The 18836-nt window shown below is 34.9% G+C and overlaps 1 protein-coding gene across 1 annotated transcript; it reads right to left on the reverse strand.

Moving 5' to 3' along the window:
- Window positions 1-4682: 4682 nt before the first annotated feature.
- LOC145092149 (ATP-dependent Clp protease adapter protein CLPS2, chloroplastic-like) lies at window positions 4683-6171 on the reverse strand. The gene is made up of 4 exons (XM_079030061.1): window positions 5819-6171; window positions 5357-5455; window positions 5102-5211; window positions 4683-4869 (listed from the first exon to the last, which is right to left on the reverse strand). The coding sequence occupies exons 1-4, from the start codon at window positions 6048-6050 to the stop codon at window positions 4789-4791; spliced, it is 522 nt and encodes a 173-aa protein (XP_078886187.1). The 5' UTR covers window positions 6051-6171; the 3' UTR covers window positions 4683-4788.
- Between the last annotated feature and the right edge of the window lie 12665 nt (window positions 6172-18836).

The following is an 18836-nucleotide window of genomic DNA, read 5'->3' on the forward strand; positions in this document are numbered from 1 at the left end:
ATGATTTTTATTTCTTATGTAGATACTATAATAATAATAAATTAGAAAAAAAAAAACATTCTAATTTTTTTGTTTTCTAATCCGTTGAGCAGTGTACAAATCATTTTTTTCTCTTGTTTGATGTATATATAAACAAAAGAAGCACTTTTTTTTATAGCAAAAAGTAAAAACTAAAATAAAAAATATATGATAAAAAATCAGCAAAATGATTAAAAAAACTGAAATTTTAAGAAAAATAAAAAAAATTTAAAACTATACCTATTTGGTAAATATTTTTAAAATCACACCTATTTGGTAAATATTTTTTCCAAAAACACCATTTTGATAAAAAAAAACTCCTTGGTTTTCCTTTATGGATTGCATTTTTTGCATGGCATCATTTATTCATACCCTCTTTCCATTTATTTCTACGTTTAATCATTATTTTTATTAATAATTAGGTAATGATTATATACTTTTTTCTAATTACGAGATATTTTTTTTATTCATAGCCAATCAAATACACTCTACACTGTTAAACATTTCTTTCTATTTTGACCTAGATTAATTAATTTTTATTATTTTTTTTAGGCTTCTCGTAAAAAACAAAACAAACACCAAGCTGCCGGCAAAATGCTTTGGATCAAATGCATTGCTTGGACCGGGTCCAGTAACTTTTAATTGTAATTATCCTACTTGTTAAGTTTATTAGAATTGATTATATATTTTTTTCTGCGGTCCAAAAAAATAAGGTATAATATTTTATTATTTTTTCGTTTTCATATATGTTTAATAATTGTTTTAGTACAAAATATTAATATTTGTGATGTACATTGAAGTTCATTTATTTATTGTTCAAATATGTCTCATAAATTTACTTTTATAACATTTTTATTAATTTATGTTTAACATTACAATTTTGGGGGCTTCTAACAATATAATTTTGAAAAGAAAGAACTGTTTTTTATAATCTTTTAATTTATTATATTAATTATTAAATATTTATATTGTTTATATTGTCCGGTTCTGTTGTTCATCCTCTTTTATATTGCTATGGATAATCTTTATTAGGCGTTATAAATTACAAAACAAACTAGTTTCATTTTGATCTTTAATACTAGTAACAATATTATACATTAGATTATTAATTAATAATCCAACTATAAATAGTCAATTACTTTACACATAATTTAATTATTAACTATTTATATTTTTCTTTTTATAACTTTGAATAGAAAAAACTTTTTTTTGTGCGACAAAAATTATATATATATGCATATCATTTTTTTTTCGTTCATGTATACAAGGCATTTTTTGTATTCTTATTTAAGTGAATAAAAAAACACTTTTTTTAATGGTTGACGTAAAGAGAAAAAAATATTTTTTTTACTTCCATTTAAATCATATACATTTAAAAATATTTTTCAAGAAATTTATTTGTTATTGTATATAAATAATTTTCTCACTTAGATACATAAAGCATACCTCATAAAAATATATAGTCAAAAGTTAAAAAAAAATATATAAAAAATATATATTAGAAAAACATAAAAAATAATTATTAAACTTATTTCTTTTAAACACTATTGGTTAAAAACATTTTAATAAACATCCAAAAATTAAAATATATATATATATATATATATATATATATATATATATATAATGTTGTTGATGTGACATAAAGTTTTGACTTTAAAAGACTACAAAAAAATTAATAATTGAAAGGGTAGTATTATTAAAAATGGGGTAGGTATAACATCATCCTTTTTGCATGTATGACTTCTCGACATTTATCAGATTTACGAAATATAATAACATCTTGGTAGTTAGTGGCCTCATAGTGATCCCCTAGTTCTTCGTCAATAACGAGAAATCTATAGATCTTGGGTGTTTCTCGTAGTGCCTCCACAGCTATTTGCTTGGGCTCATGATTATGTTCTTTAGTGCTTGCAGAAGGTGTCATATCACATACGTCATGGTTTTTGAACTTTTTCAAGATCTACATTGCTCCCACGGCTTCTTGTACGAAGAGATTCTTCTCTATAAACTATCTCCCAAACAACACTTTTTGAGATTATAACCTCTTGGAGATGCTTTAAATCATCCCAGGCTAAACACTTTATTTCTATTTGATTTTTAAGGTTTTTTTATTGGTTGAATTTGCATTGTTTTTTGAAAAAGTAATTTTAAATAGTTTATTATAGGTTGACTTTTACTAAAAATGTTTATAGGGTGTCTAAGGCTGGAGGGAGTGGTGCCACCGAAACCGCACTCCCTCCCTCGCCACGTAAGCGCCACGTCACATTTTACCACTTAAGTGTGGTTTCTTGCCACACCAAGGGTGTGGTGCCACACTTTGCATTTCTTTTATTTTTTTGTTTTTTTTTTAAGTATTTTAATTTAATAAAACTTCTTTTTTTTAACTAATTTAATTTAATATACCTTCTATTTTAATAAAAAAAAACATAATTCTTCATTACTTGAAAATAAAAAAAAAACAGTACATTGCGTTACTAAAAAAAAAAAACCACACACATGACATTTAAATAACCCTATAAACTTAAAAAACATAAATAAAATAACTAAAGGAAACTACATAAAGTCGTTCTCCGAGAACTCGTCTTCGGGGTCATCCGGTGGATCCAAATTAAGGTTAATGTTTTGAACCCCGTAAATGTGTTCCACCAAGTCATTGCGAAGATTATGAAATGTTTCATTGCAACGTATCTCTGCTCTTCTGTTTATATACTCTTCGCCACCAATTTCTATTGGTTGTGTCTCTGGTATTATTTCTTCCTCGTCAAACGCACATATCGCTCTTCCTTCGTCTTCAATAATCATGTTATGCAATATAATACACGTATACATGATTTCTTGAAGTTTTTCCTCGCCCAAATAAGCTGTTGGTTTTTTCAGTATGAACCACCGTTTCTTCAGAGCTCCAAAAGCACGCTCAACATCCTTCCTAGCTCTTTCTTGAGCTCTCTTGAATTTCTTTCGTCTAGAACCATGTGGAGCTGAAAACGACTTAACAAATACAGCATACTCAGGATAGATTCCATCGACCAGATAATAACCATACTTATATGGCGTTCCATGCACTTGAAAAGAAGAATCTGGTGCGGATCCATCGTATATGTTGTTAAATATTGGTGAACGGTTAAGAACGTTGATGTCGTTAATCGAACCAGGAGAACCAAAAAAAGCATGCCAAATCCACATATCTTGTGATGCAACTGCTTCAAGTACCACCGTTGGGTGACCATGATCACCTCGTGTAAATTGCCCATGATATGCTGTAGGGCAATTTTCCCATGCCCAATGGAGACAATCTAAGCTTCCTAGCATTCCAGGAAACCCATGCACACTGGCATGATGAGCTTGCAATTGCAAGATGTCATTACGTGTAGGCTTACGTAAATATTTTGGACCATAAAACTGAATGACAGTTTTGCCAAAAAAATGGAGACTGTCTCGTGCTGTCCTAGCAGACATCCTAAAACTTTCGTCTAACGCATCAGGCGGAATGCCATATGCTAACTGACGAAGTGCGGCCGTGCATTTTTGTAACGGAGTGAAACCGGGTGTACCTCTAGCATCGTAGCGTTGTTGGAAAAAACTGCACTCCCTCGTTACATCTTCAACTATACGTTCGAATAAACCTTTGAGCATTCTGAAGCGCCTACGAAAATAATACCCTTGGTAAGTGGCATTCTCTGCAAAATAGTCTTGCACCAAACGTTGGTTGGCTTCTTCACGATTTCTGTAAATGTATCTTCGTGTTCTCTGTTGAGAACTTGCAGCTGCGTTGTTACATACAACGTTGTATGTTTGTTCCGCCATTTGAACACACGCAATAGCGGTATCAAAAATAGTCTGAAATTCTTCAGAAGATGAAGAAGATGACATTTTTTGGAGAGTCGTGATTTTAAAAAAAAAAAAAAAAAATTTGAGAGAGAGAAGATTGTATTGTGAAAAAAATTAAGTTTGATATGTGTATATATATAGGAAGGAAAGAAAAAAAAACAAAAAAAGAAAAAAAAAAAAGACGAAATTGCGTTCAACGGTCAAAAATTTGACCAACCAATCAAATATCGCGGTCTCAATGGCAGGAAACTACACTCTGGGGACGGTGTTCCCTGCTGAGGTGGCACCAAGGTGCGGTCCCAAACCGCACCATACCCTCTAGTCTAAGGGGTGTCAATTTAGCAACACCCAAATATTATCATATCGTGTCTTTTGAGTACCCGACAAAACATGATACTCTAAAAAAACATTTAATAGAATAAAAATGGTATGTTTTGTTGATCCAAGAAGAAAATCGTTCGATGATTTAAAATAAAACACTTTTTGAGATTATAACCTCTTGGAGATGCTCTAACTCCATGATTGGTTCATAATAATTATGTTATTGGAGTTGTAGAACTTATTCATACTTTCTTATTTGTTTGTTTGTTTTAAGTTCTGAATCTCAAGATCATATAGATTATATTACTCCAACATGAAACCTAATAAAACATAATATTTCTAGCTTTAGAGCTCAACAGAAAATACACCGTAATTCATATTCCAAAAAGGTGGGACACATACTCACTCCCATGCTCATCATCAAGAATAATACAAACAAGTTTACACATCTACTTTACTGTTTGTCGATGTCTATACTATACTCATTCTTCTACTATCTCCATCAAAATTGGTTTCTGAGAACTGCTTCATTAAGTTCACACACAGCTTGAGTCTAAACCTTTAAAAAGGTAGAGTTGTATATAATATAAATATATATAGAAATATGGTAGACCCGAATCATACAGTAGTCGAATCTGGCTCAATTGTTGATCGAAGTCCTTTGCGCATCATCATCTGGGCATAGAACTCCGCATGCTCCTGTTCACAACACAAAATCATTAAGAATTCAAGTATCGATAGATTTGAGTCATTTAAAGCACTTAGGTCTATCTTTTTTTTTTTTCTAGACTGAATAAACAGTCTTAATAAGACTAAACATCGATTTTATCCTTACAGCCTATTAAAAAAAAAAAAATTAATGTGAGAGGAATATTACCGTTTTACCCTTTATATATATATAATGAAAGAGAAGTGAAAACAGTAAACACACCTTGACTGTAACTAGAACAACCGCGAGACCAGTTTCCCGTGATACATGGAAGTGTTTTCTTGCATCGTCAGGTGTAACACCTGGAACAGCCTGAGGCAATGCTTTTGCCACTGCATGAACAAATCGTATAAATTGCAATTTGCAAATATGGATCAAACACAGGACTTGAAGGAATTCAATTCCATCCATTAAACACACCATGGAATGGAATCTCTGATATGAAAATTTATGCTCAAAATCATGTATAATAATTACCTAGATTCTCAGTATGACGTGCATCATCAATCAAGAGCACTCTGTAACTGTCGCCACTACCAGTGTTTTTCTTGTGTTTTACGCTTCCAATATCTCCACCTACATGATGATCAAAACAATCATCAGCATACAGAGTCATATTTAAAGACCATAACGTTCCAAATTAGGTACACAAAAGAATTGAGCAATCTCCATTTGAATTGGATACAAGTTTATCAGCATTAATCTGATGTCTAAGTCAGAGATATGAACTTTTGACGACAACTAGATACCTAAGGTAGCGTTCAATCATCACCACTGTTTATACATCTTATCGTTTAAAACAGAAATATGGATTAAGAATGTAACATTTTGGGCAAAAACTAACACAGTTAAGCTATTCCACAAATTTAGGTCAATATTGCAGTTCATAAACGCTAATTTCGCCAAAAACATAATTAACCGAACAGAAAGAAATGGAACCTTCTTGAACTTGGGTAGCAGGGTCGAACTGAGATTGATCGAAAGAAGGTCGTTCCAACACACCAGCTCCTCCTCTTGAAGATCCAAACCTAGCCTTGATAGATCCATTTGAATTTGAAACTGAAACCGAAGATATGGATGCCCTAGTTGTAAACGATAGGGTAAGAGATTTGGGAGTTTGAGAGTGATGAAGAATCGTTGTTAGAGCCAAAGGTGCACTCGCAACTGCCATAATTTTCTTGTGATAACAATTAACAGCAACGGAATTGCTTGCTTGGAAGGGAAACGCTGAGGGAAGTGTGTAACGTAATCTCGACTGGTTATGAGGCTATTGTGGATTTGTGGTTGGTAGCTCGTTTTATAGAAAACACTGCAACTATGCTATTATTTTTAAATAAAACAATTTGATATAATATACTGATTATTTTAAATTATATGATTATATATAAATCTATTAAAATTACATAATCTTAATCTTTTGAATGATATCTATCCGTAGGTTACTCATGAATAAAATTAAATATAATATATGGTTTAATACTATTTATAGTTTTTGTTATTGTTAATTAATTTTTTAAAATTTATTTGTTTAACTTTTTAATTTCTGTCATTGTAATTATTTAAAACGTCAAACAATTTTTTATTTTATTTTAAAGGTTACAATATAATCATTTATATATAGTTATTTTTAACTATTGTTATTATAAGTTATTTTATGCTGCTTATTTGAAAACTTTTAACGATTATAAAAATATCCTTAGGAAATATTTTAGTTAAATTGATATTACAATTTAATTTTTGCATTTAGCACCATAATTTATCACTTTTAACTATTCACAAAATATTATTTGGGTTTTTTAAGTGGAACTGAAATTTATATCGAAGTTGATCCTGTAATCTTATATTTAAATTAAAACTTCAAGTATTTTGTCCAAACCTTTCAAAAGTTGTAGCTTTAAACTGATAATGGTTTACATACAACAACATATTAAATCTAATTAATTAAGTATAATATGTTAACAGTTAAAGACATAAGTTTATAAGTAAAAGTAAAAATATTATTTTAATATTGAAATTTAGTTTATTTATGATTATACTTTAGGTTTGATACTTATTTAACATTATTATCTATCTTATAATCATTATCAGAAAGTCACTACAATTTATCACTTTTAACTATTTATAAAGCATTTTTTCGGTTGTGTAAGTTGAATTAAAATTTATATTTAAGTTGATCCTGTAAGGTTATATTTAAATTAACAATTCAAGTATTTTATACAAAATTTTCAAACAACAATATATTAGACCTAATAAAATATGTATAATATATTAAAAGTTAAAAATATAACTTTATAAGTATAAAAAAATATATTCTTTTAATATTGAAATTTAGTTTATATATGATTATAATTTATATTTATTTAACCTTATTAACCAACTTATGATCATTATTAGAAAGAAATTGAAAAGTCATTGGAGTTTCAAATGAATGTGATGAAAGAAAAAATGAATGGAAGTTTCAAATGAATGTTGTGAAAGGAAAAATACTTCCTTTATAATTATATAATGATTCGTCATCACAAACAATAACTTTCTGGTGACAGTTTTTTGTAATATACTAAAAATTATTAGAGTAGTTTTGTTTTTTTACAGATTTTCACTAATTTTATATAAAAAAAACGTATTGCCATTAAATGTTATATTAACGCTTTCATCTAGCGAACACCAAATTTAAAAAATACAACACACTACAAAAAATTAAAAATATAATTATATCGGATTTTTTTTAAATACAAAAAGATAATAAAATTGTTAGATATATAATTAAAAATAATGAATGAATTAGAATACCATGACTATTATAGATTAAATATTTTATATTGAAAAAAATAAAATCAATTCGTTAACCAAAATAATTAGATGTGAAGGTTGATTATATTAAGATATTAAATGAAATATTGCTGGTTGTACAAAACTACAAACCTGAAAGCTGGAAAAACAAAAAAAAAAAGCAAAGGAAACATTTAATAATACTTACATGATTGATAATATTGTCTAAAAAACAAACTATCCGATTATAAAATAATAATAACAAAGAAAAAAAAAACATTCTATGAAGTATTAACCTCTCAAAAAAGTCTCCGGCTGAAAATACTCTTAAATCTTAATATCACTGACTCATTGGTTTCATTCGATAGCACATCATATCCAATGTTTAAAGTTATATCCTAGAAATAATAACTTAATTATAAATCCATTTGTCAAATTACAAACCTAAAGACTTTTAGATAATAGAATCATCTATCTAATTATAAACTTATAAAATTAACTCATCATATATACATACTACATTTAAAAATATCTTTTAAAATAAAAATTAAGTAACACTCATATTAGACGTAATTTATTTATTATAAACAAATCTAAAAGAGTTCCGTGGAGGGATCTGATCTTTTCAATTCTTGTGGCCGAGGTTTTTAGTTGCTGAAAGAAAAGAAAATCTAGAAGCTTCGTGGATCAGCCATTTGACGTTTATTATTATGGTATACAATATTTATGACAAGTTTCTCTTTCATTTAGCTGTATTTCAACACACACACACACAAACAACATGACAATAGAAACACCATCAGTATAAACAAGTGTACAACACACACGCATCAATCTCTTTCCATACAAACCAAATCTAAACGTACAAAGATATCAAACATCCTCTATGAAACAACTCAAGTGACTCACCAGTGTCAAAATGACTTATATACCCCCTCACTTCACTTCCCGTCTGAAAGCAATATCAATAGCTCATCATCAGTAATCGCTCCCATCATATCTCCATGGCTCTTTCTAGGGCACCCTGCCCACCCCCGTCTTTAATTGACGGAATTGCCCTCTATAACCAGATTCAGATACACGTTACCAAACCACGTATCAATTATCATAAAAAAAGATATCTAAATATATAAATAATTCTTACCTTACGAGCATATATTTGGCTAATTTGTAGAAAAGATACAATGGTGAAGATGTGCGCTACCATGATAGTCAAGTTTTTTTATTAACAGTGGTAAATCTGGAACGTAAAACCACATGGTTCGTTATTTAAATGAAATCGATAGAAAATAAAATGAAATAAAAAAAAAATACTAGTTGCGGGTACAGAAGAGGTCGTATAAGCAAAAAAAATGTAAAGTTTTTACAATTGTATCCGACGAGGTATTATATATTGATATATTTTCACATTTGTATCATTATCAATATGTTTTAAAACCGAAACTAATATCAAAAAATTTGGTTAAGAACATTACCGTTTTTAAAATACGTGTTTCAATTAAAACCAACATTTATGCACCTCTACCATTAATAGATTAGTTATTCGGACTATTGAAATATAAAATATAAACTTTAAAAATCTTTACTTATATGTATGCTTTTTTGCCATAACATTAAAGTAGTTCACTAAAAATAATTAAGATAGGTCCTCTCTCTCTCTCTCTCTCTCTCTCTCTCTCTCTCTATATATATATATATATATATATATATATATATATATATATATATATATATATATATATATAGGGTTAAGTTATTTTGTTTTCACTATCTATTGTGTGCATTTATGACTGATTCTGGACTAATCATTTTAGTTATTTTAAGAAAGTAATTAATGCATATTACATGTTGAAGATATAATAGACATTATATCTTCAACATATAATATGCATTAATTACTTTCTTAAAATAACCAAAATTATTGGGTCGGAATCAATCATACATGCACACAAGAGACAGTGAAAACATTTGAACCTAACTCTCTCTCTCTCTCTCTCTCTCTCTCTATATATATATATATATATATATATATATATATATATATATATATATATATATATAGAAAATAAAAAAACCCTAAAAATCATAAAAATGTATGAAAAAAATATTTTGAGATCACAAAAAAAATTTTGACTTTATATTCTTAAAAATCGCAACTTTTTATATAATTTCGTTGAAATTTTTTTTTGAAAAATAATAAAAATAATAAAAATCGCTTTTTTAATTTTTTTTTCAGCGAATTTATAAAAAACCTGTGATTTTTAAGAATATAAAGCCAAAAAAAGATTTGTGATCTCTAAGTATTTATACAACGAAAGACAGTGTCTTGCATTTAGTTGCATTTTGAAACAAAAATGTTTCATCGGCAATGTAGAAGAGAATCGAATGCAAGGGAAGTATCAATTGACAAACAAGGCTATCTTAGTAAAAAGTTGATGGAGATGTTTTAAGGGTTGAACGCAATAAATAGCAATGTACTTCCATTGATATTTTATTATAGTGAAACATCCCAAAAATACGGTCCTAAAGTTTCGTTTTAATTTAGAAATAAAACCATAGTAATCTAAATCATCTCATAAAAACATAAGTGAAAATATCTCAAAACATCGTATCAATCATTGTATCAAAATCATATATCCAAATATCAGAGTAAATCATCACAGGCTAAACGATGTGGTGTGTGCGATGCAGTCATCCCGAGCTCTTCCCCTTACTAGCGGAAGTACCTGAAACCAAAACTGAAAACTGTAAACACGAAACTTAGTGAGTCTCCCCAAACTACCACATACCATACACATAATCACATAATAACATACATCGGGCCCCGCCCGACATTGCACGAATCTGACATCGGGCCGCGCCTGTCATCGGACCGAAGTTCGACATCGGGTCACCCTAACATCGGACCGAAATCCGGTATACATATAACGTATCAACAAGGATATACATAAACATATAAACATTCCTCGGGCTTGCCCCGACATTGGACCGAAACTCGTAACATATAAACATAACATATAAGCTAAACATTCCTCGGGCTTACCCCGACATCGGACCGAAGCCTGAAACATATACACATAAGATATAAGCTAAACATTCATCGGGATTGCCTCGACATCGGACCGAAGCCCATAACACATAAACAAACACATGCAAGAATCACGAAGACATCAAGCATACAAACATTCCTCGGGCTTTCCTCGGCATCGGACCGAATTCCGGAAACATATAGCCTACATCGGGCTAACCTTGGCATCGGACCTAAGTCCGACATACGCTATCATACATAAACGGGCCGACATTGGTGCCTTCGACCCGTTCCTACTGGAGGAAAACTCACCTCAAATGTCGAGTGAAGTAGTTGAACGTCTTTGCTCCTGCAACCGCCTCTACTCACGCCCTATACAAAACAACCCTTAGATACCATTCCTTACTTCAAGACCCCTTCATGGGTCAACCTTGGTCAAAGTCAATGTCCAAGTCAAAATCAAAGTCAACAATACGAGTTGACTCAACTCATCGAGTCATCCCCCTAACTCGCCAAGCTACCTTGCTACTCATATTCGTGATAACACAAACCAACTTTTCGAGTTCTACCTTGTACAGAATCGGGACAAATCGACTCAACTCGTCGAGTGCCTCTCTAGACTCACCGAGTTTCCCAGTCTGTTTGGGCCATCTTAATAGATTAAGCCCCAACTCTTCAGATCGAAGCTTCATACTCCTCATATACCCTGAAAATGTCCTTTTAAGAGTAAAGTTTCCAACTTTACCCATTAATACCTTTCCTTAACGGGTTTATCTCAAACCTTAACTCCTTAGGACCTAAATCTTGGTCCACAAGCCATTTATACTCCAAACTAAAGCCTATAAACAGAGATCTAGACCCTAAATATTACATGGACACGTAAAGCTTCCACCTTTCACTCCATGCATGGCCTTTTGGAGCTTAAAAGGCCAAAATGACATCATATGGCTTACATGGGGCTTCAATGGCCATAAAGTTTGAAACTTTATGCCATGAAAGCCCTTTATAATCCCAGATCTAAAGGTATACTCACTTGGGACGTCCATATCCCAAAGATCAAGTTTCTTGGACCAAAAACCCAATAAAGTGAAAATAAGGAAATCTAAGAAACTACTAAGCAAGTTAGAGAATTGATTACCAGAAAATGGTGAGGATGAAAGGAAGTATCTGGATCTACTATCTTCTCCTTGAATCCTTAAGCTCCTTCTTCTTCCATAAGCTTCAAAACACACAAAGTTCACTAAAAAATGGCTCACAAGCTCACAAATGCATTAGGGTTTCTAAAACTGGGGTTTGGGACTTGGACGCTGGAAATGAGGCCAACAAGTGGGGATTATGATACTTAAATAGGGTGTAAAACCCCGAAATTAGGGTTTCACTCTGGCATCCCTACTCGTCGAGTCGAGGCTCTCAACTCGTCGAGTAGGTGACTTAAAACCCAACATCAAATTTGGTTCCTACTCGACGAATTTGGGGCTCCCAACTCGTCGAGTTACTCTATAAAAGTGAATAATTTATGATTAAATGCGTACCAGGAACCAGGCGTTACAATTCTCCCCCACTTGTCTTAGACTTCATCCTTGAAGTCCGATGCGTCTGGAAACAACTTTGGGTAGTGCTCCCTCATCTCCTCATCAGGATCCCAAGTCCACTCTAAGCCCTTATGGTGCTGCCACTGCACCTTCACAAGCTCAACCCTCTTGTTCCTCAGCTTCTTTGCCTTCTTGTCAAGAATAGCTACAGGTCTCTCGATGTAGTTCAGGCTGTCATCAACCTGTATGTCCTCTAGAGGCACAACTGCGGACTCATCCACTAAGCACTTTTGTAGCTGGGAAACATGAAAAGTGTTATAGATCTGGTTGAGCTCTACCGGAAGATCCAATCGATACACCACCTTGCCCACCCAGGCTATAACCCTAAAAGGACCGATTTACCTAGGGCCCAGCTTGCCCCGCTTCCTAAACCAGATGACACATTTCCAAGGTGACACCTTTAGGAGAACCATATCGCCCACCTAAAACTCCACATCCGAACGGCGCTTGTCGGCATAGCTTTTCTGCCGACTCTGAGCAGTCTGGAGTCTGATCCGGACTTGTTGGATCCTCTCAGTCATCTTGGATACTACACTTCCTCCCATAGAGCATCTCAAAGAGAGGTCGATCTATGCTAGAGTGGTAGTTGTTGCTATACGAAAATTCCGCTAATAGATTGGGGTCCTACACTTCCTCCCGTAGAGAATCTCGAAGGGAGGTCGATCTATGCTAGAGTGGTAGCTTTTGTTATACGAAAATTCCGCTAACGGAATATACGTATCCCAATTGCCACCGAAATCCTATACACATGCACATAGCATGTCCTCGAGAGTCTGAATCGTCCTCTCGCTCTGTCTATCCATTTGAGGGTGGAAAGCGGTGCTGAAGTGGAGACGATTATCCATCTCGTCGTGAAACCGCTTCCAAAATCGGAAAGTGAAACGAACATCCCGATCTGTCACATAACAGAATTATGTGACAGAGTATTTTAGAGTTATATGCCAGGCTATTTGCATATTATTATGTGTTTTGATTTATTATGATATGTGATATGCATGATTCAGAGTTTACAGAGTTAGGACCAGTGGGTCCACAGAGTTATGGGACCAAGAGGGTCCCACAGAGATACTCGGCCGGAGGGTCAACAGAGTTACAGCCCTGAGTGGCTGATATGTGTTTATGTTGTATTTTGGGGAACTCACTAAGCAAATATGCTTACAGTGTTATGTGTGGTGTTTCAGGTACCAGCGATGATCGCGGGAAGGCGCCGGCATGACTCGTACACGCGCACACTGGAGTTCATATGTTTTGATCTTGGGGTTTTGTATTAAGATAATGATGATACAATCTTTTAAATTGTGAATGTGAATGAAATTATATGGTTTTTAAAATGCAAAAAATTGTTTAAATTTTTACGGTGTTACAAAACGTTGTGGTGTGTGCGACGCAGTCATCCCGAGCTCTTCTCATTATTAGCAGAAGTACCTGAAACCAAAACTGAAAACTGTAAGCACGAAGTTTTGTGAGTCTCCCCAAACTACCACATACCATACACATAATCACATAATAACATACATTAGGCCTTGCCCGCTTCATCGGGCCCCGCCCGGCATCGGACCGAAGTCCGGCATCGACCGAAATCTGGTATACATATAACATATCAACAAGCATATAATATAAACATATAAACATTCCTCATGCTTGCCCTGTCATTGAACCGAAGCCCAGAACATATAAATATAACATATAAGCTAAACATTCCTCGGGCTTGCCCCAACATCAGACCGAAGCCCGAAACATATACACATAACATATAAGCTAAACGTTCCTTGGGCTTTCCCCGACATCGGACCGAAGCCCGGAACACATAAACAAACACATGCAAGAATCATGTAGAAAAAAGCATACAAACATTCCCCGGGCTTTCCCTAGCATTGGACCGATGTCCGGAAACATATAACCTACATCAGGCTAACCCTGGCCTCGGACCTAATCCCAGCATACGCTATCATACATAAACGGGTCGGCATTGGTGCCTTCAACCAGTGCCTATCGGAGGAAAACTCACCTCAAATGTCGAGTGAAGTAGCTGAACGTCTCTGCTCCTGTAACCGGCTCTACTCACGCCTGATAAAAAACAACCCTTAGATACCATTCCTTACTTCAAGACCCCTTCATGAGTCAACCTTGTTCAGAGTCAATGTCCAAGTCAAAGTCAACGCTCAGTCAAAGTCAAAGTCAATGATGATATATGGTTCACTAGCATGGCCTAGACTGCTCCAACGCGCCAGTCTGGCCTGGCGCGCTCCTGCCAGCCTTGCCTGGCGTTCCCTTGCCAAGCCTAGCTGGGGACTCCCCCGCCATCCCAGCCTGGCACTCCCTTGACAGCCTTTCCTGGTGCGCGCCCGCCAGCCCCGCCCGGCGCCTCCAGGCGACCTTGCCTAGCTCCTTGCTAGTTGGGCCTGAATTGGTTTGGCCCAAGGCCTGACCTAATTGTCCCCTATATAATGAACAGTACCTCCTCCATTGAGAAGATCTTCCCCCATGGCTCAACCGCCACTATACCCCGGCCGGGTAGCTCAGCCGCCACCCGCCGCAGCAAGCCACCAGCTCCAAGATGGTTCTCTCCAGCTATGGAGGACCATCTCAGATCTTCCAAATGATCTAACTTGACCGTTGGAGTCCGCTCCATGGGCACAGTCCCTAGGGCGGCTCTAACGTATCTCTCTGATTGTGACTAGCAGATCTCCGCCGCAGCAAAAGACCCGAAGACTCGCCGGAGGTCGATGTCACATCAGTCAATAATCTGAGTTGACTCAACTCGTCGAGTCATCCCCATGACTCACTGAGTTCCCTTGCTACTCATAGTCGTGATAACACGATCCAACTCATGAGTCCCTTCACAGACTCATCGAGTTCTACATTGTACAGAATCGGGACAAATCGAGTCAACTGGGCGAGTCCCTCTCTGGACTTGCCGAGTTCCCCAGTCTGTTTGGGCCATCTTAATAGATTAAGCCCCAATTCTTCAGATCTAAGCTTCATACTCCTCATATACCTGAAAATGACCTTTTAAGGGTAAAGTTTCCAACTTTACCCATTAATACCTTTCCTTAATAGGTTTAGCTCAAACTCTAACTCCTTAAGACCTAAATCTTGGTCCACAAGCCATCCATACTCCAAATAGAGATCTAGACCCTAAACACTACATGGACACGTAAAGCTTCCACATTTTACTCCATACATTGCCTTTTGGAGCTTAAAAGGCCAAAATGACATCCTATGGCTTGCATGGGGCTTCAATGGCCAAAAGGTTAAAATATTTGCAACTCAATCCTTATGTTAGGCGTAAGCTAGAGTTACGCTTGGCGTAACTCATTTAATCTACGCGAGGGTTTTTGTGAGTACTCTGGGCATACTATCGCAGTGCACAACCCTAGATTTTTAGTGTTTGAGCCCTATATAATGTCATTAACTCCTTTGAGACCTTTCCCCCATCAACCTCCATTTCCCAAAAACGTCCCTTGCAAAACCTAGTCCTTTGGTGTGTGTTTTTTTAGCTTAAAAGTGTATGTTCCTGTGCTTGTGAAGCAGGAAGAAGGTGGTAGATTAGCTTGGAAGTTCAAGGTAGCTTAGATCCAGAAGTATTTCACCCTCAAGCATCCCTAGAAGGTATAAAGCTTGGAACTTGATGAGTTATTTTCTAAGATCTTTCTAGTTCTAGAGTTGTGTACATTTTGCTCCCATGGTCTTGGTCTAGTGGAGTATGAGCTACTCCATGTCTTTAAGGTGTAGGTTTCTATAGTTTTGAGTTTATAGATTCATAAAAATGAGAGCTTAGTCACTCTCATTAAGCCATACATGAGTTTTGTAGTCTTGGGTGACTTTTGGACCTAGGGTTTGAATTTATAACCTTTTCTATACATGTAAATGGATAAAGTCAGAGACTTTATCCATGAATACGTCCCTTTTTGCCTAGATCTGTAGTTTGATGCGCTGGATTTTTGCATTAAGGGATTAACAAGAAATTTTGGACTCGGCGCTAGTACATCGGGCGTACTTAGTGGTGCGTTGAGCGTACTAATGAAGATCCACATATCCAAAGAAGGGTCTCACTACAATGTGCGTAGTGACCGAGTATGTTGGGTGTACTCAGACTATATGGACCGTTTGACTTTTTGACCAAGAAGTTGACCAAATTTGACTTAGTGGAATTTTGGGTAATTTGAGTTGTAGTTTGAGATTCAGTCCCTATTTGTTGTATATATAACTTGTAGAGTCGGTATTTGGAGCAACATTCATTTCAGCTATCTTCCAAACCGTGAGGTGAGTTTACCTCAATGTACTTGTGGGTGTATGGCACCAATTTTGGCCCACTAGGTTATGTATCCTAGTATATAGGATGTTACTATGTTGTAGTGATCTATAGATCTGTATGATTAACTGTGTTGCTACATGATTTATCTGTTGAATATGTCGACATAGTGCAGTATGGGTTAAGGCTTTACTACTATGTACGTAAGCCAATAGACCAGGGCATTCCAATCTGATGACTGATTGGGCTGAGGCAATCCAGTCTGATGAATGTGCCCCAAGGGTAATCCGACCTAAAGGCTGTGGACCCAAGGGTAATCCAGTCTGACGTGTAACATCCCGTTTTGGATCGTTCTGTGATTTAAGGCTTGTGGGTCGTAATTTGGGTATGAGAAGGTTTTGAGATTTTAAAGAAGAAAGGTTTAGACCCTTTTGGATGTGGGTAAGGTAGGTTGTGTGATTAAATAGTTCGATTTGTGCTTTAGATCCTAAGGGTATCGATAAAGGCGTTGGTTCAGGCCTTTCATGAATTTTGAATCTGATTTTGAGTGGGTTTCAAGAAAAATAAAGTTTCTATAAGTGTAGGGCTTCTCGCTACCTTTCCAAGGATATAAAGTTCATTGGAAACAGACTTATAACGAAGAAGTTATGGCAGTTTGAAGTTTTGGCAAGTTTGGCCATTGGTGGAATAAGTTGGCTGATTGGTCCCTTGTGCAGCGCTAGGGAACGCGTGGGTGGACCAGGTACGCCCAATGTACCTAATGGTACGCCCCATGTAATGGTCAGAGTGCCAAACCTTATTTTTAGGGTTTGGGAACTATATAAACATCATTATAACCTCAAGACTCTCCCATTTATCAACCTCTTTTGTCCTTAAACCCTAATTTCGAACCCTAGCCTCCTCCAAGAGTGTTGTGAGCTCATTGTGTGTATCTTTGGTGGGTTTTAGTGATTATTCAAGAAGTGGAAGCTTGATGCAAGGTGGTGAATCAAGGGAAGGCTTATGGATCTGGACTCTCTTCTTTATCTCCAGCTCTTAGAGGTATAAAGCTCTAACATTACTCATTTGAAGCTTAAATCTATCATTATGTGAGTTTTGGTCCCATTTTGGTCTCATGGGTGAGATCCAGTGGTTTGGCATCACTCCAAGAGCTTTGAGTTGCTACTCTTAGTATTTATGAGGTTATTAGTTCATAAAGATGCTTGCTCAATGTCTAAGGATGGACCATGCATGTGTTATGGTGTTATTAGTTCATAAATAGTGCATATATTTAAAAACTACGTAAATGGTCCCTTCCCTATAACAAATTTACAAAACAGTTCCTACGTTTCATAAAATTAGAGATATGGTCCCTACCTATAAGTAAATATACATATATGGTCTCTGTGTTTTACAAAATTAAAGAAATATTCACTACTTTTCACAAAAATACAAAAATAGCCCTGTTAAAATCAAAATCTCAAAAATTGTCTCTATGTTCAGTATTTTTTACAAATTTGATACAAATCCTTTTTACAAGTTTTTCTCAACACCCTAAAGGTTGAGGTGTCGATTCTCTCAATTCTTCATTTTGTTGTCTAAATGTATTTTTTAATATCTTAGCAATTTACAACACATCAACATTTGTTTGCTTTCGCAGCAACGCACGAGGGGACAACACTAGTTATTATCATTACACATTATAAAAATATTAAACTTAAGAACCAACTTACACCATGCCAACTCTTTCTTCTATAATCTTAAATAAAAAATATTCATAATCATCTTCCTATTCGAGTACTTTTGATTTTGTGCAACAAGCGGGAATCAATGTTGTTAATTCATATGAGAAGAATTGAAGGAACAAGAAGCAAGAAGCGAAAAACATGAGATTGAGACGAAGACGATATATACAAAGAGATTGTGAAGCTACCCACCAACATCTCCTGCATGGTTATTTTGATGTGCATGCGTTTTTTCGAGGATACTTAATCTAAAGTCGATTCCGGATGCACAAACATTTGTTCAACGTATAGTTGAGGGCGTGACGAGACTGTGTCAATTTTTTGAACAACATCCAGATGCAAGAATTACGGTAGGATTTGGTCCATTACAAAAACACACAATTGTACTTCATATTGACACCCCACCCAATGCACTAGATAAGAGTTTAAGGTATCTTCACGTACTGCATGAGAAAATCTTCACATATTTTGCAAGTATGTCATGAGGTTGTACGCATGGGTGGAGGATGATATTAAGTAACCCCCCCCCCCTGTTTTTTTGCTTATAACTAGTTTTACCCATTATATCTTATATATATTAGACATGAAA

This window comes from Lactuca serriola, chromosome 3 (assembly GCF_051521515.1).
Source record: "Lactuca serriola cultivar US96UC23 chromosome 3, Lser_US96UC23_V15, whole genome shotgun sequence".
In the NCBI taxonomy this organism is placed as follows: Eukaryota; Viridiplantae; Streptophyta; class Magnoliopsida; order Asterales; family Asteraceae; genus Lactuca; species Lactuca serriola.

What these genes read in the sequence shown, in the direction of transcription:
- LOC145092149 (XM_079030061.1), bottom strand. Translation starts at nt 6,050, where the DNA reads ATGGCAGTTGCGAGTGCACCTTTGGCTCTAACAACGATTCTTCATCAC. An exon ending in TGCTACCCAAGTTCAAGAAG is followed by an intron (nt 5,456 to 5,818) that starts GTTCCATTTCTT and finishes ATCATCATGTAG; the next exon opens with GTGGAGATATTGGAAGCGTA. An exon ending in ACGTCATACTGAGAATCTAG is followed by an intron (nt 5,212 to 5,356) that starts GTAATTATTATA and finishes TTGTTCATGCAG; the next exon opens with TGGCAAAAGCATTGCCTCAG.